This window comes from Cinclus cinclus, chromosome Z, assembly GCF_963662255.1.
Source record: "Cinclus cinclus chromosome Z, bCinCin1.1, whole genome shotgun sequence".
Taxonomy (NCBI): Eukaryota; Metazoa; Chordata; class Aves; order Passeriformes; family Cinclidae; genus Cinclus; species Cinclus cinclus.
In genome coordinates, this window is record NC_085084.1 from 50768458 (window position 1) to 50792837 (window position 24380).

Genomic DNA, 24380 nt, shown 5'->3' on the forward strand with positions numbered 1-24380 from the left:
TTCTTGCAAATAAATGCCTACCTAACTACAGGTACCTATGCAGAAGGCACTTGACTTCTGAGTCATATTTGCCCATCTCATGTATCCCAAGGGGTACTAAGAGGCTTCAGTTTAGGCAGCTGGTCTAGCTCCTGTAGTTGGGAGGTGCATTCAGCTTGCCTTCAGTGCTTTTGTTCTCTATACTTTCAGAGCTTTTATCCAATGCAGATGTATGCATATATTAAAATATTTAATATGCATATATTAAAAGTATTTGATATACATATATTAAAAATATTTAGTATTTTTAAAGGAAGCGGCATGGGATTTGAAAGGCTTACAAAGAAATGAATTATTTTAATTCATGTAAAGTAATTACTATCATCAATGAAAATAAAATTAACTGCATGCATGGGTCAATATGCTACTGAGGCTGTTAAGTCAAAGTACACCATTCAAAGGCTACTGAGCTGCTAAGCAAGTTTCCTCATGCACTGAATAAGACAAGAAGTCTGGGGAAAATTGTGTGCTATTATGAGATTAAAATTGCTAACATAACACAAACTTGCAAGTGTCAAATTCACTTTGTGAAGAAACCTTTATAAGTAGTTTCTAAAGGTTAGCTCTGAGTCTCTAACACCTCTTGCATATTTTAAATGTAGTGATATTTGTTTTTATGTAAATAAACCCCCAAAGTATAGCAATAACTATATCCATTAATTGGCTTCTTGTACATGCCATTAGCTGAAATCTATTTTATTCTTGCATATGTAGAAGTCATAAACTCATACCATAGTGCTATGAATTATTTATTGTGCTGTAATTATTATGCTTGGTTTCCCTTCCAAACATTTTGATTCCTTGGAGTATGGTATGACCCAATAAGGAAATATAAAGGAGTTTCATTTTCCTCTGGTGAAATTCAGAGTGAACTTTTTTTAAAAAATACGATTAAATAAAACTGAAAAATTTCCCTATAACACCTCATTGTGGTAAAGAAACATGCACCAAATACTGAAATGCTTTGTTAGTGTAAAAAAAAGTCATTTTGATATTATGACTTTGAGACATTATTCATTTTAATATCCAGATAATACAACATTGTGTGTATGTATATTTGCATTAAGTCTGAACCTGACTAATATACCTGAAGGAATTAGAATGCTTTTTTAGTAGCTTAAGCACCAAGGAAGTGAAAGACTTCAAATTTTCGAGGGAAAAGAAAGAACTTGTCTTAGAGCATTTTAGATGTAAGAGGTTGTTGGTGGTTTGTGTTTTTTTAAAAAAAGTAATAAATTTTGAAGTGTCAGCTATTTATTTTAATTTAGTATTATATAGTATTAATATATATACAGATATACGTAGTATATAATAGATATACTATATATAAACATTATATATACTATATATATTGTGTATATATTAGTATGTAGTAAATATATAACATTATAATTCTCATTATACTACACGGAGAATAGTATCCCAATTAATTTTTTAAATAGATGTCAAATATAAAACTTACTTCTATGTAAGTAAAAAAGGAGACTAGCAGGCATAATCTACATTCTTTTTTTGTAACCTTTAGTCTAGGGCTTAAATATTAAAAAAGCTTAACCTTCCAGAGAGAAGTACCCACTCATAGGACTGAGTTGTAAACTTGGAGAGCCTTGTAAGTACATGATCAACATTAAAGCCAGATTTAATTTAATGTTGGTGCTCTTCATCTTCCCTCTCATTGATTTCACCAATTGTGTCTTCTGTATGAAACACCACTTTATTAACTGGTATAACTGGGTTTAGTTCTAAAATATTAGCTTTTAAAATTCTGTAGCAAAAACTGTTGATCACTTTCTTAGTTTTCTTCTCATATCCTCTTTTTCTGCTCTATGGAAATGAAGAGGGATTCATTGAAAGCCCAAAAAGCAACAGGTGAGGAAGGAAAGGGTTTAGATCTAGAAGATCTAAGAAGATCTAAAAGATCTTAGATCTAAGATCTAAGAAGATCTAAGACTCATCCTCTGCACATGCATGGGACATTTACTCTGAATCTTGAAACCACAGTAATTTTGTGGTGTAAGAAACTCATTCCTCAAGCATCTCCTTCTTAGATCCTGGTAAATGTGATTGTAGTCTTGTGTTCTATTTTAACCTTTTCTGAAGAATGAATGTTTGGAAAGAATTAAATGTAGAGAGCAAAACGGTGAAGGAGAAAAGAAGAAATAACAGGCAGTAAGTCAGTAGTCTGCAGTACATCTCCATAATACAAATAAAGAGAAAAAATTACACTTTTCTCTGCGGTTTTAGGAGCTTTGTAAATGTTGTAAACTTAATTATGTGTATTGGTAACAGCAGTTATATAGGGATAGTCCTCATAAAGTTTAATGTTCTACACATTTAAGTGCTGTATGTGTGCATAGTTATATAAACCTTTAGATGGTAGGAAAAAAACCAAATATTTTATTTATAGTAGCCAGTTCAGAGCTATCTCAATATTATGTCATGTTCTGAAAATTGTTGACATTTTGGAAATAAGGTATCAGCTTATAAAATGAATTCTAGCTGAGCACTATTATTTCATGTATCAGAAGACCACAGTAGAAGTAGTTGGAGAAGCCACTATATTCAAGAGTCATGAATAACTGATCCCTTCCTTTCTTGATAATAGGATTCCCAGAAATTGGGCAAGACATAAGATGTTTACTGCCTCAGTCGATGGAGGTTTTTTTGGGTGCTATAGAGTCACATAATGTATTTAAACCATTGAAATTCCTTGGGCCTTCCTCAAACCTATATTACGTTCAGTACTCTTCTTAGTCCACAAACGGATAATTCTTGGAAGTAAAGGTTTTTTATTTGCAGCACTGCTTCTCTCACTCCAAGCTCAGAAGCCCTATGTCTCATAATGAGATGTAAGTGTGCCCTAGGTGTACCTGATATGCTGGGTATCACATGCTGTGTCCTGTTCTGCACACGCTTACTGCCTTCCAGACCTCAAGCTGTGTCTGCTTCTGTCACACACACTTCTGGTGACTTGGAATGGCAGAGGATCTTGAAAGAAATATGCTATCACCAAGGCTTTTGAGCTTTTTTGATTGTGAGAGTTTCTTTGTTCGTTAAATTGCTCCTTACTTTGGGTGATGTGCTCTTGTGGCGTGGGGCTGCTTGTGTCCTGTGCTCTACAATGCACCAAGGGTGTTTGGGTCATTCACCGTGTGTCACTGCATTGTGGCTGAAGTAGCAGAGTCGGCTGTGGCAGTAATGGAGTGCACTTAAAACCAAGAAAAATTCAGTTTTATCCTTGGGGAAATCATGCCTTACAAGTCTGTAAGGCTCTAAATGGGATGAGCATTAGCTTTATGATACAGATATTTTATTAATTCAGACAAAAGGTCACATGAATTCAGGGAATTGTACAGTAGGGAGGTTTTCCCTCACATAAGAGCAGACTTGTTTGATTTTTAAATGAAATCAGATATGTATACTCAAGGAAAGTACATCCAACAGGTATGCTAATGTTACAGTCTCTTATCTGAGTCTGTCTTCGAAACTTTCTCGCTCCATTTAACAGTTCCTATGTGTTCACTTCCAGTATAAGATAGAAGATATAGCAGATTTTGTCGTGTTTTCATGAGAACTCAGCTTCAGGAATATGAAAACTGGTAAGCAAAAGAAGAGATAACGTACCACCTAGCATGAATTTTTGCAAGTAATCTGTGTTAGTTGTGGTGTAAGTTGTGGAAAATAATGTACACTAAGTACTGCAAGTGTATTTAACCATTCAATGTTTATTTTCCATGAAAGTCTGAAGTTGATCATCACATAAAATACTGAAATTAAATATTACATTGTATGATTATCAAACATTGAACTGAGGTCTACATGCTGTGCTTGTGCATTGCAGTATTTTGCTTATGTTTCTGATGGCTCATTTCACCCATGCCTAGGACATTATTTATATAATTATTTTTTTCATTTCAAAAGCAGAATCAGAATAATAATGTGTTCACAGTATTCAACTAGATTAAGATAATGGTGACTTAGAAAAAAAATAATTTGAATCAATGAGAAATGTTTATAAAAATTTGCATAAGTGAGCCCATGTGTGAAGAAATAATATGAGCAGATGCAGTGCATTTTTCACAATGCATATAACTATTGTGTCAGTGTCTTTGGAAGTGACAGATTTTATCAAAATAAGATTAATTTGAATGTCTTGTATTTTTAGAACAAATATTGAATAGTGGTTCCTCCTGAAAAGGTTTCAGGAATATATCTGAAATTTTCTGCATTATAGAGTAATTTTATTTCTATGCTTTATAAACGTATTTCACCAGAAAGCACCTTCTGGTATATCTCTCTTGTCAAAGGAATATAGGAACGTGCAGGTTCATACATGAAATACAGAGGTTCAGATATAATTTCTGGATTAAATCCTTCATTTGCCAGATGGACTTTCTGGTGCTTGAAAGTTGCAGTAATTTGCATAACATCCTACAAAAGAAATAATTCAAGTGAAGTGCAATATTCCACTCCAGTCTATATCAGTGAAAATATTATATACTTACTGAATAAAATATATCATACAATTTACTACACAATTTCTTCAGTTAAACAATTATCAGATTCACAAGCACAGTGAAATCTAAATGTAAATGAATATTTTACTTCATTCATTTGCCTACTAAAGCAACACAAAAGATTGCAAGTTTCTGTTTCAAAATACATATTTTCTTTTAACCTGCCTTAGGGCAGTCCACCACAAAATCAGTAGAGTATGGAACACTAGGTGACACTCTGCAGAGAGCTGACTAGTTTTGTGGTACTGGATCTCTTCTGACTTCTTACTGCTAAACTTTATTTAAAACATTAAACCCAACAATATTAAATGCCTTCTTGTCTTATTTGTCTGTATAAGTAGTTGCTATACAGCAACTTTTCAAATGTCAATTCATGAACAAGTTGTTCTGCACACAATAGTTGGCATATACGAGGAGAAATGGTATATAAATAAATCTCCTTTCAAAAGTTGTTTACATTAAGAGAAAAGTTTAAAACAGACTGTTCTCAAGCATTTCGATTACTTACATGTTGTCTCACTGTAGTGAATGTTTTCTTTTAGTTCCCACACTGAAAAGAACCACTTTTAGTTCTTGTTGAAAGTTAAAAGAACAGGTGGAAAACATAAAAGAGACACAGAGTTCCCTGGTTTCTTGCATCCTTGTCACTGTGTCTCTGCTGTTATTTTAGAATCAAGTAGGAGATATTGAGAACAGAAAATCAGTCTGTCTGATTTGCACAAAACCAGCCAACCATAATTGTGAGTCATACTCGAAATAACCTATATACAGACTGCTGAAATCTTTTCAAGACTGATTTTTTAAATCCAATATAGTATGAGAATTTCAAGTATTTGTCACTCTTCATTAGGGTGACCTCATTCTCAGGACATGGAGAAGGGAGTTAGTTTTCTTCCAAACAGAAAATTGTGATTCAGCATTTACCCTGTTATACTCCCCTAAGACATTTTATAAAGTAACAACATTATTTTTATTTTGAGTTTTTAAAATAAAATTGAATTTGTCTCCTTTAATTAAAATTGGCACATGTGTAAATATTAGATAATTAGTACTGCTAGTAACTTTGTTTGCTTTGCCTCCTCCTCAGTTACTTAAAAAAAGCTTTAGTCATAGAACACAAATGCAAACAGGTTTAATCTCTTCCACGTGTATAAACCTTAGAGCTCTGCACAAATTTGCTCAATCTAGTGGAACTGTAAAGACAGCTTTTCCCAAAAAGAGAAAAAAGCTTTTCCAAAAGCTTTTTCCAGAAGAGTCCACTTCTGTCCTAAAGAACCACAGATAGTATAACCTATGCTTACTGTATTTGAAGGTACATTTACTTAGTAAATCTGTTAGTAATCTGTTAGTGAAAAAACTCTTTCTCCATCTCTAAATGCTTAAATTTGTGCCTTTTAGACAATTTGTCAATATTTAAGGAAACATAAAACTGCCAAATGTCTTTTAGCATTCCTTAACAGTAGAAAAATGTTAGCTACAAACTTTCAGATGTAATGTGAAGCCCTTTCCTACCCTTTGCAGTCCATGCTCTCCTGCCTGGTTGCAGATCAGCCTCTGGAGAGTTCACAAGGGGTGTAATCCTTGCTCTTTTAAAGTGGATGTTAAAAAAGCATTGTATCCTAGTTCTGCTTTTTGTACTTTAAATGTGAGTGCATTTTAATTCTCATATTAGGAAACCTTCTCCATAAAACTTTTATCTTACTATCTGTTGAAAATAACCTGGTATTTCTTTGGTGCCTTGTCAGTAGCAGTGAATAAGAATTGCTTCAAGAGCAACCACATCACAAAAAGGTTTGAAATTGATCATGTCACCCTTTTATAAGAAGACACTCATGAGTAAGACTATACCTGTGTTTGCTTAATCTTCTACTGACTAGAAGAAAACACTAGTCAAAGAACTTTGAAGCAAAATCCAGCAGTCAAGTTATTAATCCCATCTAGGATTCTTAGGTATAGATGGATCCTTAAAGCAAAATGGAAGTTTAATTCATCATATATTTGCTAAAGTTCATCATAATAACAATCATAGGACCAGTAATTTAGGCTACTATTACCTTTTGTTTTCAATTATTGAAACTGCTTGTAAAATGTGTTCTGTGTTACATGATTGAAGAGACCCATTTTCAAGTCAGACAGAAGATAAATACAATTGGGAGATAACTGATTGTCTTACCATTATTCTCACAAAGCGTGGTTGGGCATAACTTGGAAGAAAGTGCTCAACATGCTTATAAAGTCTTTCTCCATTAAAGGTGTGGTAACGTTTAAGCACAATAGCTGCCATCCCTGTTCTTCCTTCATAATCTAAAAAATTGAAAAAATAATATTAAAAGTAAGAGTGTAAGTCAATAATTCAGATATAAAATGTGCATTTGATGGAATTTAGTATTAGTCAGAACAAATAAATTGATATTGTGAAATATCTGTCCTGTTTTCTCAGACGTCACTGAGTATAATGTATATTGTATTTTATAAGATATATGATATTTTATTTACTATACATGGTATTGCAAGACTGTAAAAGTTACTTTCAGTGGTTTTATTCAGTTTTAAAAAGTCACTGATGTATTTTTAATAGGAATTCTCCATAGCTGGAAACTGCCTGCTAGGTTTCATTCCTACCTGAACACTGGTAACATAATGGTCTAATTAAATCAGAGGGACCATTAATTAAAAAAAACAAAAAAACAAAAAAACCCAAAAACTACCTAAATGCACTCACACAAAGACTAATGCAATAGATGAACATAGACATGTTGGAGACTATACTTGTTCTATATAAAGTTAAATGCGTATTGAACACTGTATGGGCAGTGCTGAGTGTTTTGCACTCTATTCCACGGAAAAATTTATGACAAAAAGAGTAAGTGGGTCCTAGTAAATTGCAGACATCAAATTATGTTTGACATGCAAACAGAAACAAACCCCTTTTCAAAAATATGTATCAGACATAGTTCCTGCATTCTATTTATTGAAGCACAAGTATGAATTCTAAGTGGAGAAAATATCTAAACTGGAAGAAATCAGCTGCCACAGTTAAATCTGTTCAGAAAAAGAGAGAAGCCTTGGGGTGTGCTTAAAGGCACTGGAAAGAAAAAAATATGAGTGTTTCTTTTCCTGAAAATGAATCTGCAGTTACTGAACTGGTGATATGCTGTAACGTTTGTTATGGCTATATTTGAGACTCTAGTCAATATAGAAAATTAAAGACTATGCTATGTAGACTACAACCAAAAATTGATGTGAATCCTGAGGCATTTTTTTAATGAGCTATTTACTGCCTGAGGTAGCAATAACCCTTTTGAGGATCTCCCATCAGCTCCAACTGTATGTGATAATGAGAGATGCTGTGAACATTAGACTACAGTTTTATTTGCATGCACTGCATGACTGCCACCTGCTGATCAACCATTCAGATGATGGCCTTTCAATTTTATTTTTATGTATCCTCATTCTTTGAGCCCATTGTGTTTCCCATCTCTCTCTCATGTCTCTTGACAGCTTCTTCATTTGATTAGTTTCTTTTAATACTAGACTTTTTGAACAGTTACTCAGCACCACTAAAGGTTTGTCTTCCTCAATCTGTTCCTTCAATGGCTGTGTCTTCTGAGAAATTTTCTAATTTTTTAATTTGGTTTCCTACAGCTTTTCAGCATGATATTATATATTTTTATGAAGCATCATATATAATTGAGAACATTCCAATTATTAAAAAATATATATGCTCTTGGATAGTACTCATAAGATAATGGTTTCTAACATTACCTTTTAATATACTCTATTTTGCCATTTTTCAGATGAAAGCCTGTAAGAGAAGTCTTGTGTGGTTCATAACTTTGTATTTCTCACTTCATATTTCTCACTTCTGTGTTACAATTTTTAATTTATCCCAATGTTTGTTTCATTCATTACAAAATTTCAGCAAATAATGTTTATTGAATACAACACTTTGCTGAAATGGGAATTTCAAAATACTGTAGAAAAGCCTGAATTACCAAGCTAAAACCATTTATATAATTACATATATTTGTGCATACAGTTGCAAGAAAAGAAAAGTTACAGCGAGAAACTACTATCTTCATTTTATATTCTTATATTCTTAAAGGGAATGTCTTACTTTTTATGCTTACACCATAAACATTAACTTCTTGGACAAAATCCATCATACCAATGATCTCTGCAACTTCTGAAGTGGCAACATTTTCTCCTTTCCACCTGTTGAAAAATTTCTTATATTAATATAGATGTTAACTTACACATTTTTTCTATATGTGATGGAGGACTATTTTTAATGTGGGCTACATTCTTAACTGATGAATGTAGATGGACAGACAAATTCTTTTCTTGTTTAGTGCTATCTCATTTTAGATCCCAGCGATATAAAAAGTGCCAAATTTGAAAAAATCTACTGTGTTGGAGTACTGTCTACTCCAACATTGGTGGACTTGATTCCTATCTTTAGTTGTTTTTTTTAAAGAAAATTGTCATTCATCAGCTTTGAGTCTGACCTGTGTCATCTAGTCCTGCACATGCATGATTTCTTCCAAGCTCCCTGGATTTACGCTTAACTTTGTACTATACCTGAAAGTGTCTCCCACCCGGTCACTGAAGTAGAGAAACCCATCCTCATCCATCACTAGGAGGTCTCCTGTGTCAAGATACACATCTCCTTCCACAAACACATTACGCAGGAGTTTCTTCTCCGAGGCTTCTTTATTTCCAACATATCCAGAAAATGGGGCATCCTTAGTAACTTGAAAAACTAGAAGACCAGGTTTACCTGCAGGCCATGAAAAAGGGATGCAAATAAGCATATATAGAGTGAGCTATTAAGAACATAATTCATCATATTAAAATTGTTTGGAAAGCCACATTTATTCTATGTGTCTTATTGCTACATTTCCTTAACTATTCCCTGAACAGAAGAAACAGATGAGTGGAAAAGGGAACATAATTTTGCTTCCTTCTCTTCCAAAACTCTGGACCACAGCAAAGAGGTTTTTGGAGTATATTGTACATCACTTACCTGATAAAAGCATTTACCCTTTGAAAAGATGATTTATCTGTTATTTGAAAAGGGTGATGGTAATCAAAAAACACATGTAGAGGCAAAATATATATAGAGTACCTAAGACCTTGTGCTTTAAGGTTTTCCAGAGGATAGGGATGCTACTGCCCTAGCACTGGTGTACTGGCGTGACAAAACAAGTTGTAAGCCACAATGTGTCTATCCTCTGAACATCAAGGTGTCCCTGAAGTCTGAAACATATCCCTACTGGGCATCACTCCTTGTTGCTGCCTGTCTAAATCCTGTTTATAACAAGGGCAAAACTTCCATTGACTTCACTGGAATTGATTCAGAATACCCTTTAAGCATGTTTGGGTTTTTTTCATTATTCTGTTATTTTATTATATCTGTGATAAGTATTGTCTTTATTCTCAGTGTGCTCCTGAGGTTAAAAGATAATTCCATCTTTGAGATGTTTCCAAACAAATAATTTTCTTCATAGCTTTATTTCTGCCTCTTAAATTAAATCCCCTTAATTTTTTTTTTAATCAAAGCTTAATGTGGAAAATGGAATGAAAGCTTATACTACCTTTCAGAAGAGAAGCTAGCATTGCTGCCAATACAATTCAACGGAACAACCAAACAAAAATGTTGAATTTAAAAAAGGAGTTGCTCTAACCCCAAGTCAGTTTACAGGAAGATCCTCTAGTCCAGTTCGTGAATTTGCTATCATTACTGTCTCACATTGTGACAGTAACTTCAGAGTTACCTAAAAAATATGTGTAATAACCTGCAATTTTTTTCTAATCGTCTCATGAAACTAGGAATTTTAATAATTTTAATTGTCACTAAATAGATAAATATGATCCATAATTTGGAATTGTACTGTTCTTTCTCAGCATTTTAAATCTGAAACTTAGAAAGCATCTTTAAACATCTGGCCTCAAGGCACAACATATGTGGGAATTACTATATCCTTTACTATATCCTTTTTTATTTTTTTTTTTTTTTTTTAAAGAGGCACTAAAAATCTGATTTTTCCAGGAATAGGAACAGGTTTTTCTCAAATGAGAATAGAAATATTATGGACCCCAAATAATACTAATGTTCCTATATGATTATAATTTTTTTGTTTGGGTTACTTTATAAATATTTGGATTTATTATTGCATATATTAGCAACAGATCCCTTTTTGGATCTATATTCTGGTGTCATTTTCAAGTTCTAGGTGTATGTCAAAAATCTGTTGCGGAAATATCATCATCTAAACTGAGTTTTCTGTTAGTTAATAGATAACAAATATTTTTCCTTACCTATGGGTGCTTTGTTACACCTTCCATTTTCATCTTTTATAAGTTCTTGTTTCCAGATATCATATTTCAACAACTCAAAAGAATGTAGAAACTAAAAAAAAAAAAATCTATGAATACTTAAAAACATCTTTCTTACTCACTTTATAGCTTTGATAAAAATTGCTTTGAATTAATTAAGAGTCCCTATAGACTTTTGAAGATTTGAGGCAGCCTGAAATAAACTGGCATTATTCTAAGATGCAATTGTCAGAAGGTGTTTATATCATGATAAGCAACAGTAAGTATACATGTACAGGTAAGTGTTCATGACCTTTCTGATAAAAAGAAGTCCATTGTCTTAGAGTAGAGTCAGATTCAAATCATTTATATGAAGGAAAAAATGCATTTGGTCAAATTGTTGTTTTTGCTTTAAAACTACCATCCATTTCTAAGTAGAGGCTTAATATCGCTGAAATGCAAATCAAGATGATTATCTGACAAAAAAATCAAAAATAGATTTACAGACATCTCAAAAATTACTCCAGACAGATGCAAGTGGAAACTTACAACTTAATGATTTAATTAGTCTTTCCTGCCTCAATCTCAACCCACATGGCTAATATTGCTAGAAGACTGAAAGTCCTGCAGAGTCGTTATCATGGTCATGCCAAGGCATTTTTGGCATCTCAGATTAAAAGCAGAAATAATTTGGAAGTCATTAATCTGGTCTTGATTTTAATTGATCTGAATCTTTAGTATTTTTTGAATAGTGTTTTGTTGTAGTATAGTGTTCATGATTCAAGGAAACTGTACAAATTGGAAAAACATTTGAGACTGTCAGAGTATTTTTATGATAGAAACACTGAGAGTTTCAACCAATGAGAGTGGTCATATATGTAAATTTTTATCTTAGGTATTTTGAGATTAATATTTTTATCCTTTATTTTCTGAGAATTTTGAATTTTTTTGTTTTGCTAATCTTATTTCAAAGTGTGACATTAGTTTTAATGAGTGGAGTTTCAGTCAAAGAGGAAATTTATGTAAGTTTGCTTTGGAATATCTATCTCCTGATTCATAACAAAAGTGAAATCAAAACTAGTTTCCAGCCTCATCATTTGATATATGTAGGTTTTCAGTCTGATAAGTAAACTTTAACAAAAATCATCATTAATCAGTCCTATGGGTAGTCACTTTTACACAGTCAGTTTGGGTTTCTTTAAGATATACTGGGGAAGAAGTTGGGTACACAAGCTTCTGTATAGTTGTGTATATTTATTGTGGCTTCAAAATATATGTACAGAGAACAGAGTCAGGGAAGGAACTATGAATAAGGTTTCTGTTTCCATGAACCAAATTTTATTGTATCTGGAAAGAAGGAAGCAGTTTCTTGCTTCCTGTTCTTTATAATTTCTGCTTTTCCCATGCCTTTTATTTTTTTTTTAAATTATTGTATGCTTAATTGGTTGATTGGTTGGTAGATTTGATAACCCTTACCTTTGAGAAGATGCCAGCACGACCCACAGCTCCTATTTTGTTGGTGTAGTTCAGGAAAGAAAGATTCCCTTCTGTGGACCCATAGAATTCAAATATTTTTATTGGGCCAAACCTCATCAGAAATTCTTTCCATACAGAAGGTCTGATACCATTTCCAAGAGCAAGGCGGACTTCATGAACTCTGTCCTCTTCTTTCTGTGAACAGACAAAAAGAAACATTCTGTAGCTGAGAAAAGTGGGTCTAAATAGCTAAAATTGGTCTAATACTTTCTAACAGAACAATTTTAATTCATGAACTGCAACCTTGACTAAAATACTTTGCAGAATGGTTGATTTTTTTGTTTGTTTGGGTCTTTTTATAATCAAACAGAAAAGCATAAGAAATATTGGTCTGAGGTTAAGGGGTTTTTGCAGGGTGAAAGCTTTATTTCTGTAATTTTTTGAATTTTTACTTATGAACTCTATAACTAGGATGTCTAGTACAAAGTTTCAAAGATTTTAGCTGTAAATAAATAGGTTTCAAGGAAAAGCCATTTCCCATAGAACGAAAGTTTCTTTCCCACCAAGAAGATTTCCTGTATCAACAAAATTGTGCCTTAGAAAACAGTTGTGATACAAAATGGTTGATTCTTTTTGTAATGATACTTGGTATAAAATTACGCACATCTGTCATGTTCCCTATGGAACCTGAAAAAGCAGCAGAATAACTCAAAGCTGCTTAAAATATTTCATATGATTAGGTTCAATTTTAATCTTACAGATTCATCAAAGATAATAAAATCTGCAGTCAAAATATAGTTGCTAATGTGTTATTGTTACATGTCAATGATGTAATTACTGTGGTAAACTCAAAAGTTTCCTCATGTAAGTGCATGGGAGGAGACTGCTCAGCACCCTATCTATAGGACTGTAGTTAAGACACTGAAAAGCCCTCACTTCTTTGGAGGTGCATTTGGGATTGAGTAATTAAGTTACTGTTCTAGCTGAATGTCAGCAGAAAATAAACTTATTTCAGGTCAAAAAGAATGGTTTCTTCAAACCAAATAAATGCATTTCTGGTTGCAGTGTTATTCTAATCTTTAAAACTGTAAAATTATGTTTGGTTTCTAAATAATATTAAGGTGATTTAAAGATGGAAATTCATCTTGTAATTGCACTGAAATGTTTTAGTAGATTTTCAAATTTTTGACTTTCAAGAATGTTCACATAAAATAATTTTGTGAACTATGTGTTAACAGACAACTTTATTTGATTCAGAACTGCATTTTGCAGCAGATTAATTATTTTCCACGATAGGATCAACCGAAATGCAGACTAAACATCACTTGTTAAACACAGTAGTCAAACAGGAGTTTGATATTCCTTGCTTCTGCCTAATCAGATGCATTTTCTTCTGCAATTTTAGTGGTAACTCTGAAGGCCTGCATGTTTTGATCACATGTATTTAATCCAAACCAATTATAAACCAGCTGGGAGGCTGACTGGGAGACTTTCTTCATGAGTAATGTCCCTTCTTTGGCACTTTGTCTTCAGGGTGAAATGACAGGTTTTGTTTTTTTCCCCAATATATTTTATGATACTGTAAGACTTTAAGTAAAGCTCAAGAGTTTGGGAGACAACAAGCAATAGGAGAACCTGTCACTCTTGCCTTGGTTCATGCCTGGTACAACAATCTGCACCATTTCCCTGAACTACCCTGAATTTTAAATATCTTTATTTAAAAGTTACATGGTCCCCTTTAAAAACATACTTTCTCATTATTTTGTTACCTTCTATGAGCTTAATATTTACTTCTGATAGGTACATGAGGCTGGTTAGCTTGCAGTAGATGTAACTAGTCACAGAGTTTCTGTCCACTTCAAGAAATCCCCAAGCGCCTCCTAGTTTCCAAATCCATGTTCTTTCTCAATTTGTGATACCTGGGCATGCTCAGTGAATGGTGGGAAGGACAGACACCCCGTCTGATGTATGATGTAGAGCATATTCCATCAGGTCCCTCATGCTCAGCCCTAGTCCTGAGCCATACCTGACCTGTTAGCCTGCCTGGGTTTCTTTCAGTGAAGAAGAACCTGTGTGGTACAGAGGAGGTTATGTGTAGAGGTTACATGTTATATATGTATCTAACATCTGGTTATATGTTGCTCGTTGTCATAGTCTAGTAGGATATGTGATTGTGACAGGACTCCGGATGTACCTGATCTACCTCTGTTAGCAACATCACCTTCCTCAGCTCATCTAGGCCATCTCTGTTTTTCCCACCTTACCAGTTGCCAGTTAAGTGTCTATTTCTTCCCTGTTAAATTTTTGTTATTGAGACAAGAAAATAAAGTTCTTGTTGCTTTTTCCTGCAGGAGAAACCTTTACACAACCGGTTTGGCCTGGCTAATTATTCCTTTGTGGGTTTTTGATCCATGGACTACTGATATAATATTTGTACAGGCTTGAGTTCAGGCCAACAGCTATCCCGTCTGGTAGCCTTTAATACTTTTTATCTTTGACCCCTCTCCTACATCCAGACCACCCAATAATAGGATTCTGTTCAAACCAGCTGGAAAACTTTTTCAGATGTTCCCTTGCTCCTAGTGTTAGTGTTAATCTCTGACCAATGCCATTGGAGATAATTTGAACTTTGTGCTTGTACATGATGTTTTCTGAAGTAGGTAGGAATACTTCTTGTTATGTCTCTTCAGTAATATACTAACTCCCAAGTATAAAATTTTAAAAAATTAACCAAGCTTTCTCCCTATCATTGAAAAATGAGAGTTGCAACTTAATGATTTTCAGTTTTCAGACTTACTTGTCACTGTTTGGTGACATTTTACTTTGTTCAAAACCTGATCATGATTTAGCTGTCATGATCTTTAAGACTGTTATCCCATGGGGGACCAAGATTTTGCACCACTCTGTTAGTAATTTGATTTTATACAGATATATCCATCATCATATGTACAGGTATGGAGCAGAGTGTGCCTTTGGAAGACCTCTAAGAAAAATATTTAAACTAAAAAAAAAACTCATTAATCAGTTTCAAAGTTAAAAATTAATTATTGTCCATTAAATGCTGAACATAATAGGCCTTTCTTGATAAGTAACTACTTTGGAATAGAGCACTGAAATTGTTTAATTGTTTAGTCTGGTTCAGACTCTTGTTTGAGCGTTGAGTATGATTAAGCTTTTACAGCTTATACCTTTTCCTGACTGACCTGTGACTTGCTAGTCACTCAGATGAAAATCCAACAAGATTGGCTTTGCAGGGATACTTCTGTGAGTGTCAGGGTATTCATGTCCTGTCAGGCTTGTTCCTTTGTCACCACTTCATTTGATGATGTAAACATGATTGCTTTTGGTAACAGCAAGGAACACAAGACCTAAATTCTGTATACACTGGAAAAAACAATCAAAGATTGAAAATACTATGCTATTCAGAAATGAAAGGATCTATCTGAATTTCAGATTTGCTATATCTTAAATGTGCATTTGCAAACAGGACTTACACAGGCCTGATTGCAGAGGTAGCGGCAGAGTTCTCCTATATATAAAAACATGGTAACATTGTACTTCCTACAGTCATTCCAAAACTGTCTTGCAGAAAATTTCTTCTTCAAAACACAGGTCGCTCCTATGTGATGAAAACAGAAAAGAAATTTCAAAATAATCTTTAAAACAAACCCCTTGTCTTATACCACTATTCTAACAACAACAACAAAAAAAATGTCATTCGCTTAATTCAATTAATGACAACTTCAGCTAATTAAATAAATTGTAATCTATTTCCAACAGGATCTGTCTGTTAAATGTGACTTGCACAATTAAGAATTTCTGAGTAGTAACTAAAAACTTAGTTAAGGAGCAGAAGCAAATCTTCTTATCATCTCCTATTGTCAGGAGTAGGTCATGTCCTAAACATTTTGCTTCTGTCAATATCATGAACTGGTTTAACTCTGAAAAAAGAAGATCTTAGAATGGGGAAATGGTAGCTCACAGCTTCTCTATTTGTGTGACAAGAGGGGGAAAGGAAATTGCTGAGTCTTTGTTGTTTCTGTTTCCCTCCCATTTTTCTGTTCCTTATCAACTGAAATATTTTTTTTTGTTTCTGTGACCCTGATGTTCTTTCCATTACAAAAGCCACCTCATTCTACACCTCTTATATCTGACACCCTATGCCTTGCTATGTGTTGTCAGTCAAGAATTAATGAATTTCCTTGTTTCTAACCTTTCAAAAATTCCTTTTTGCCCTTATGAAGATTCCCAGGGCCTTCCAAGTTTTGAATCCATTCTAGTCCACTTTTTCCCAGCTTGCCTGTTCCTCCCTTATCTTGAAACCTCTCAGACCACTTCAGCCTCACACTTCCTCAGAGCTTTGTCATTCAAATCCCAGACTCCCAAGTCTCTATCTGAACACCTAAGAAAGCTGTTACCCTACATTTTCTGTTCCAAAACAATTAATAGTCTCAGAAATCACATAGTCTCATTTTCCCATCCCCTTTGTGTTTCTGTTAGGCAGAAGCAGTCTTGTCAGCAGTTACAGCAGTTACAGTTGCCTGCCTGTCTTGCTCCTGAATAAACAAAATACTGCAATGTCTTTAAAACACTCCAGTTATATACTTAGCATGCTAAAACCCAGCAGGTAAGCAAGACTAAGGACAGAAAAGAAGGACATAACCTGGGAAATATCTGGTTGCTAGCTCTCTACAAGTAACTCCCATTATCAAATTTAGAAGGACAGGTTTTGTCCTTCTTCCTTTTTTTTTTTTTTTTGCTTCAGTGTTATGAATCTAACTCTGTAGGTCTTAAATAAGAGACCAAAAAGGCTTCACAACACATTTAGTCATTCTTATTCTGAAGGTTAGGCTTCCACAATGCATTTATACCTTCTGACACTATAAACTGAGCGTCAGATGCCTGTGTGAATGCCTTTACAGACTTTTGGCGTAGACTACAGATATGACTTCAGGTTAAAACTACAGAATATGTGCAGTGGTGCTAACAACGCACAGACCTCAGGCCATTTTATGTTGGATTTATACAATAATTAGTTGTATAAATCTACATTTAGTTCAGAAACTATACCTATACCTTAGTTATTGCCTACAAATGAGAGAGGTGATAAAAATGATAAAATTACAAAAGCTTTTTGGTAAACATAATATTTGAGTTACCAGGCAGTTAGTTACCTAATGCTAACATGTTGTAACCTTGTCAAGTTAATGGAACTTCACTAGAAGATAAATATTACCTAACTGAATGCATCCACCAATCCCAAGAAGTGAAGCACTGATGTGGTACAAGGGAAGCGTGACATACATAATATCCTGAGAAACTGCGCCACACTGAGTGAATACTAAGGACACAGCCAGAGTTCTTAGATGAGTGATGATAGCAGCTTTTGGAAAACCTGTCAAAGGGAAAGAGCAAACCATTATAAATGTACCACATGCACTAATAATTTTGCTGTAAGTAGAATTATGTAGGTAATGTACAGGGAGAATTGTCTCTTCTGAGTCTTTGTCCTATCATTTATTGTTTTATATCTCCTTAGACCCTCAGCTCCTTCACTCTTGCTGCCTGTAAAGCTATTCAATCATAGAATTGTAGAGTGGTTAGGGTTGGAAGGGACTTTAAAGATAATGTAGTCCCAACCCCTCTGCCATGTCTGTTTTGTCTGGAGTACAAAGTCCATGCCCTTCAGATGTGTGCAGGCCATCTCTGCATACAGGTTTCCCTTGCCAGAAAGTGAGAATGAGAATACTTCTGAAAAGCCACGGTGTCTCTCAGATTCTCTTTCCAATAGAAATAGCTTCTACAAAGCTATTTGGCTTGACTGGTGGGTGAATTTCCCCATTTCTTCCACTCTAAAAATAACTCCCTTTTCAGAATCAAAAGTAGAGGTTCCACCATTCTTCCTTTCTGAGCAACTCTTAGAGACTGACTTTGCTTTATATTCAAGAAATTAATTTCATCCATGGAGTATCTGTGTAGAAGTTCAGTAACTGCAATTGCACCCTCGTTATGCCATGGCAAAACATGTTTTAAAGTGTACTGTGCTTCTGAGTAAATTGATTCCTCCCTGTCTTGTCTTAGAAATTCAAGCTCCGTCTTTTTGTGTCTTTTTGTGTCTTGTTGCTAAATTTATATTGTCTTAGTTTTCATGCATCTGTACTTAGTTAGTACATATCCTCACCTGTACTTCCTGATGTGAAGATATACAGAGCTGTGTTTCTTGTGTCAGTGACAGCTCTAAGATGAGATGGAACAGGATTATTAGGCACCTTGTCTAGTTTGTCTGCTAGAGTGTGAACATGCTGGAAAGGAGAACTGGTGCTCATCAGCCAGACAGCAACATTATTTTCCAAGAGATTCAAAATAAATTCTTTCTCTATCAATCCCAAACAATCTGCCAAATTAAGATAAATAAATAAACAAACAAACAAAAAGACATGGTAATTATTAAAATAAGTACAGCTACAGACCTGATTACCAGCACTGAAATTATACATCATACCACTGTATAAACCTTCCGCAGCCATAGGAGGGCTAACCTGCATACTGGACAGTGAAAAAATCATCATGATATTTAATTTCCCTGTATTTTCTCATGTGGCTTTAATTGTGATTGGTAAAACACCATAAACATAATTGGTGATGCTAATACATAGGATTTAATTTAATCACATTTATTTTGAATCTTGGTGCACATAGCAAATAGCAAACCCTCACAGGTTAATATGGAATTATGGTAGTATTGCCAAGGTGCATAAAAGATAGGAAAACAGGAGGAGAAAGTAAATAAATTGCCTAGTATTGCATAATATGCCATGAACAGGGACAAAACTGCAGCTCATCGTGCTGTAATCATTGCTCCAAGCAATGTTACCTTGGGATCAATACTTTAAAGTAGTTATCAAGTAACATAAATTTTTATATAGTATTTTGAACTGAAGAAAATCATGACTACAAAGGGAATCTGTGTCTTCATGTAGTCAGTGAAGTTTATATAAGCCACATAAATCAGTAAATAGAAACAGAAATAAAATTATGCTAAAGTATCTCCTGAGGCTGTTTTCTTGCTGATGCATGATTATTGGTCCTGGTAGCTTTTTCAGTACTTGGAGAGTTTCAGATTTAAGACTTTCATGCTACTAATTAATTGCATAGAACTTATTTTGTGCTTATACCCTTGAAATTTTAGCATTATCTCTTTTCTCTCCTTTTTAGACAACACTATCTCTTTCCTTACTTTTTCCCCTCCCTTTATTCCCCTCCCTTTAAGTGTATGCATATATAAAAAGCCTGCATCTTTGAAGGGCTCTGATTTTCTATTTTTGACAAAGCAGGAAACAGTAGAAAGTGAGAAGTAAGTGAAACACAACACAGAGCTTACCTTCTCCTATGATCAGTGCTTTTGCTGTGCATGTATCAATGCAGTGTAGGAGAGATCTTGTGTGGATATTGATGTTGAGAAAGGCCACAATGAAGCCCAGCTTGGCCAGCCCGAACCAGACATGGATGAAGTCAGGTCCATTACCCATGAGCAGGGCCACAGTGTCACCTTTCTTCAGATTCCCATAGCGTAGGAATGCCTGTGCTACCCTGTTACTCCTCCTGTCCACATCCTGGTAAGTGTACACCGTCCCTTCATAGTGAAGGAATGGCTTGTGGGGATTTTTTTCCACTGTCTGTATGAAAAGGTCAATTAAGGAGAGAACTCCATTTTTTGCCCATTTTTTTACTGTTGCCTTTGACCTCTTCCGCCTCAAGAAGTAGATCAGATCTTCCCAGAAATAGGGCAGAAAGATCTTCAGAGAGACACACAGCACCACTACTCCTCCAGCAATTGCCGAAAGCCACGTGCACAGCATGCTTGAAGCGGGGCAATAATAGATATAGTGATCTCAGACACACAAAATACATACATTATAATAATTAACACTGAGTTTTAAAACATAGCCTGGGGGTAAGTAAGCTAATTACAATTCCACCAATTAATCTGAGAACTGTTAAAAATACCTTATTGGCATTTACTAGAATAAAAAGACTGACAAGGGTACAAAAAAGAAAAAGGGAGTTGAGAGTAAAAAAAGGATTGTGCACAATTTTTAATTTGCAATCAAAATTATTTTTTGTCTTTGTTGGGTTGTTGGGGTTTTTTATTTATTTTAGGTTTTTTACTGTCCCATGGCAAATCCTAAAAATAAGATGGAAACAAAGAGACCAAGCATACACTATCATATGTATATGAAAGCATGTTATATACTCTACACCTGTAAGATGCACCAAATGTTGTTCTTTGCTGCCTAAGTTGTGTTTTCTGGTCTGATAGAATTTGAGACCTTTTGAGACCAAAAAGTTTGAACAGACTGATGAACATACACAAATTGAAGGCAGCATACTGTGAAACTTTTGCATCTTCTAAAGAATCCAGTTTTCACCATAGGACTTTCTGGCATTTGCAATAAACAGTGATAAATAACTTTGCAGTATTTATATTATTTACATTATTTACAATGGCATCCTGCAGTCTCAAGCAAAATCAAGTGCAAACATATACTGAGGTTTGGAAAACAACCTATAAGCATAAAATTTACAAACTTCTGTAAAGTATTTCAGGCAAAAATTAATTGTCATATTTTCAAATGGTCATAGTGGAGGACTAGTGAAGTTCATGCAAGGTCCCTAGAACAAAATATATGTAGCATTGACCAGTCTCTTTTATAAAGTTTCAGCCATGATAACTACAAATTTTGAAATGTCTTACGTGACAATGTAGGATTCAGGAACACTTCAGCAAACTGAGAGGCTTTTCTAAATGGGGTGGCCTCCACCCTGTAGTTTGGAAATATCTTACTGACAAGCTGTACTTTTGGTATATTCCTCAAGCTTGTTTAAATTTTAAACAATATTCAATAAGTATACTTGTAATATTCAGTGGAATTCTTGCAGAAAGCAAGATCTTGTATCTACTATAAAGCATACAAAATGTATTGGTAAAAGAGCAGCTTAAAAATAAAAGCAATGTGGCATTAATTGCACATAAATATATAAATGAAGTTAAAGCATGTAAGGCATAATATTTTAGTGTTCTAAAGAAAAATTCTAAACCCATCAATTTCTGAAATCTTTAATTTGTAAAGAGACTTTCTTACTTACCTTGAAATCTGTCAGTTTTCTTGATTACACTTTGTTACCTGTCACGGCAAATGTCTTATCTTTCTATGTTAAAAAGCAATTAAAGTAGCTGTAAGTTCAGTCTTACAATAGATGTGCCATTAAAAGACCCATGTTTCAGCTCATGTGGCTCCCTTACTGACTTTTTGCCTTTCTCAGATTGTTATTGTTTAATGGCCCAGGGCACAAACAGAAGGCTTCCTGAGTGTCATGGCTCATCTCTGATTTGGAAACCTTTACTCAGCTTTCTTTGCCACATGCAAGCATGCAAGATTCACTGAAATTAATCAACCAGTGAATTTAGCTCTGGACAAAGTCAAATTGGTAGACTTCAAAAACTGAACCAATAAACACATGATCTTAAGAGACAATAAATAAAAGGAATGATGATGTTAGACTAGGTTTAGCCTAGCCTTAGCTTTCTTTTAGCATTCTTATAAGCTTCTATTACCAAAAATAGCCATTGTGTAAAAGTGAAAACTCAAAGCAGAATAAAACAGAGGGAAAATTAAGCAGACTACCGGGAAAAAAGAAAAAAAAACAGTCCTCAAAGCTGCATCAGGATTAGTTTTGGTTCACCCTTTTCACTTGAATGTGATTGGAAAGGCCCACAGATCTTTGTTTTAGAATTGTTTGAGCAAAATACTGTTTATGGAGCAGAAAACAAAGAAAATTAAAGGGGAAATATAGACCACCCGGAGGAGGAGTGAATTTTAGGAAAGAGTAGCTACTGTGAAAGGGCATACATCTCTCTGAGAGAAACTACAGTCTTACAGCCAGCTGCACTGCAGAAATCATACTGCTGTCACCTGCTGTATGCCTGGAATGAAAAGCCTCTGCAGTATTCTACATACAGTACAATACAACCTAGCTCACCTTCGATTATGGCTTATAGATTTTCTCCAAAGCATTCACTAGAAGTACATACACAGGAAATTAAATTACACGCCAAATGAAGGGGCCACTCAGAATAATGAAATATTTTCTCAAATTTAGATGAATTCAAAGCACTTTGGAAAAAAATTCACACACTGTTATAAATAGGTCTTGATTTTGCTGTACATGCAAACCAGTTGCTTCCAAGGAGGTATCAAATGCATGCTTAATTGCAGTTTAAGCAAATCCTTTGTATCCTTCTTAAAATATCAGCTACTGTCCAGTTCTGGCATAGTTTGGTTGTTTGGTTGTTTTGTGGCATTTTGGTTTTTTTAAGAGGCTGTCTGTTTAAGTATGAAAGTATGAAATCTGATTGTGTCATCTCTTGTTTGCATTATTTTCACAAAGTTTCCACAAAGTGGAATTTTTTTGCATGTGTACTGAGGTTTTTATCTCAGCATGGTCAGAAATAAACTTAGTCCAATAAGTCCATAAAGAATTGTAGAATCATAAAATGGTTTGGGCTGGAAGGGACCTTAAACATCACTTAATTCCAGCCTCCCTGCCATGGATGGGGACACCTCCCACTGTACCAGGTTGCTCAGAGGTCCATCCAGCCTTGGATGCTCTAGGATATTTTCTCATGTTGTCCCTGGTAAATTTACTCTGAAGTCTTGGAAAGTGCATTTGAACAATTATCTTAGAATAACTGAATAATTCCTTTAACCTTATTTTAATTAATGTGCAGTCTGGTTATTTCTAGTCCTTAGTCTTAACCTATTTATCTTTTGAGAGCATTCTCTGCCAAAGTATTATTCCAATGGAAACTGACCACTATCTTTCTCAGCTGGAGCTTCCTTTTTCTTTGCCTGGCTCTGGTCTGGCAGGAAAAGAAAAACAGGACAACAGCGCTGCCACGTCAGACACAGCTACTACAAGTCTGCAGTTTTGCTTGCACAGGGAGGGTAACTCTGGGAGGCAAGGAATGTACTGAAGAGAGCAATAGCACAATAATCATATAGACATTTAAAGAGCCAGCAAGACTGTCCAGACATGTTCTCCAGTTGTAGGGGAATGTAAACAGCCCTATGTGTTGGCCTTTACACCTTCATGTCCTAGCTCTCCAAGGTGTCAGATGTCCCTGAAATACCTGAGAAACAAAGGCTTTCTGTAACTGCCCTCATAGTTAATGTTACATCAACCTTAAAAGTGCTTACAAGACTTGCTCTCATATGAGCTTTGCAAGGTGGAAATGGCATTTTAAAAGACTTGGTGTTTTGAACAATTGCCACGTAACCTCTGATTTGAAATTTGTAAGGACAAAATTTGAATTTAATTAATTACTTAATTGATCACCAATCTCACTATTTTGGTTTGTCATAGCTTTTTTCTGTTCCCAGAGTCATAAATCAGGGAAAAGTGGGATTTTATTTACTTACTCTCTGCTTTGTTCTTCTTTTATTTTCTTTTCAGCTGATCCTCTGCAATCACAAGGATCAAAAACATTTCCTTTTGATGAAAACTGATATTCTTAAGTATCTATTAAGTATTCTTAACTATCTCTTTTCTTTAGAAAATTAAATAAAATTCAGAAGGAAGTAGTCAGTGGTACCAAAAGACACAATGGACTATTTTCAGTATTTTCTTGCAACCACGTGAATAATGACAAACAGGGAAGATTTCTAAATACAGGGAACCCAAATATTTACCAAAAATTAAGGTAAAAATGATGCTTTCCAAGTAATCTGTTAGCTTTTTCAGTGAAACAACATGTTACCTTTGCTTAAAGCAATCTAACCAATAGGAAATAAAATCTGAGTTTTGAAGCTTACATACAGTGTAATTAGTAGGAATAGACTGAGATGTTTCTCTGATTGAAGTAAGGTTTCAGAAAATTTTAATGCAAGCAAACAAAAGGATATCTCTAAACTGACTTCTGATGCATGCAGTTGTTTTATATAAAATAAGAAATTACCTATAAAAGAAAGG

General features: G+C 34.6%; 1 protein-coding gene across 1 annotated transcript; it reads right to left on the reverse strand.

The window, feature by feature from the left end:
• Nucleotides 1–4293: 4293 nt before the first annotated feature.
• Nucleotides 4294–20209, reverse strand: LOC134056469 (long-chain fatty acid transport protein 6-like). Its single transcript, XM_062513272.1, has 10 exons — nucleotides 19732–20209; nucleotides 18532–18744; nucleotides 17587–17745; nucleotides 15845–15969; nucleotides 12351–12545; nucleotides 10878–10968; nucleotides 9138–9336; nucleotides 8674–8771; nucleotides 6730–6860; nucleotides 4294–4470 (listed from the first exon to the last, which is right to left on the reverse strand). The coding sequence occupies exons 1-10, from the start codon at nucleotides 20207–20209 to the stop codon at nucleotides 4294–4296; spliced, it is 1866 nt and encodes a 621-aa protein (XP_062369256.1).
• Between the last annotated feature and the right edge of the window lie 4171 nt (nucleotides 20210–24380).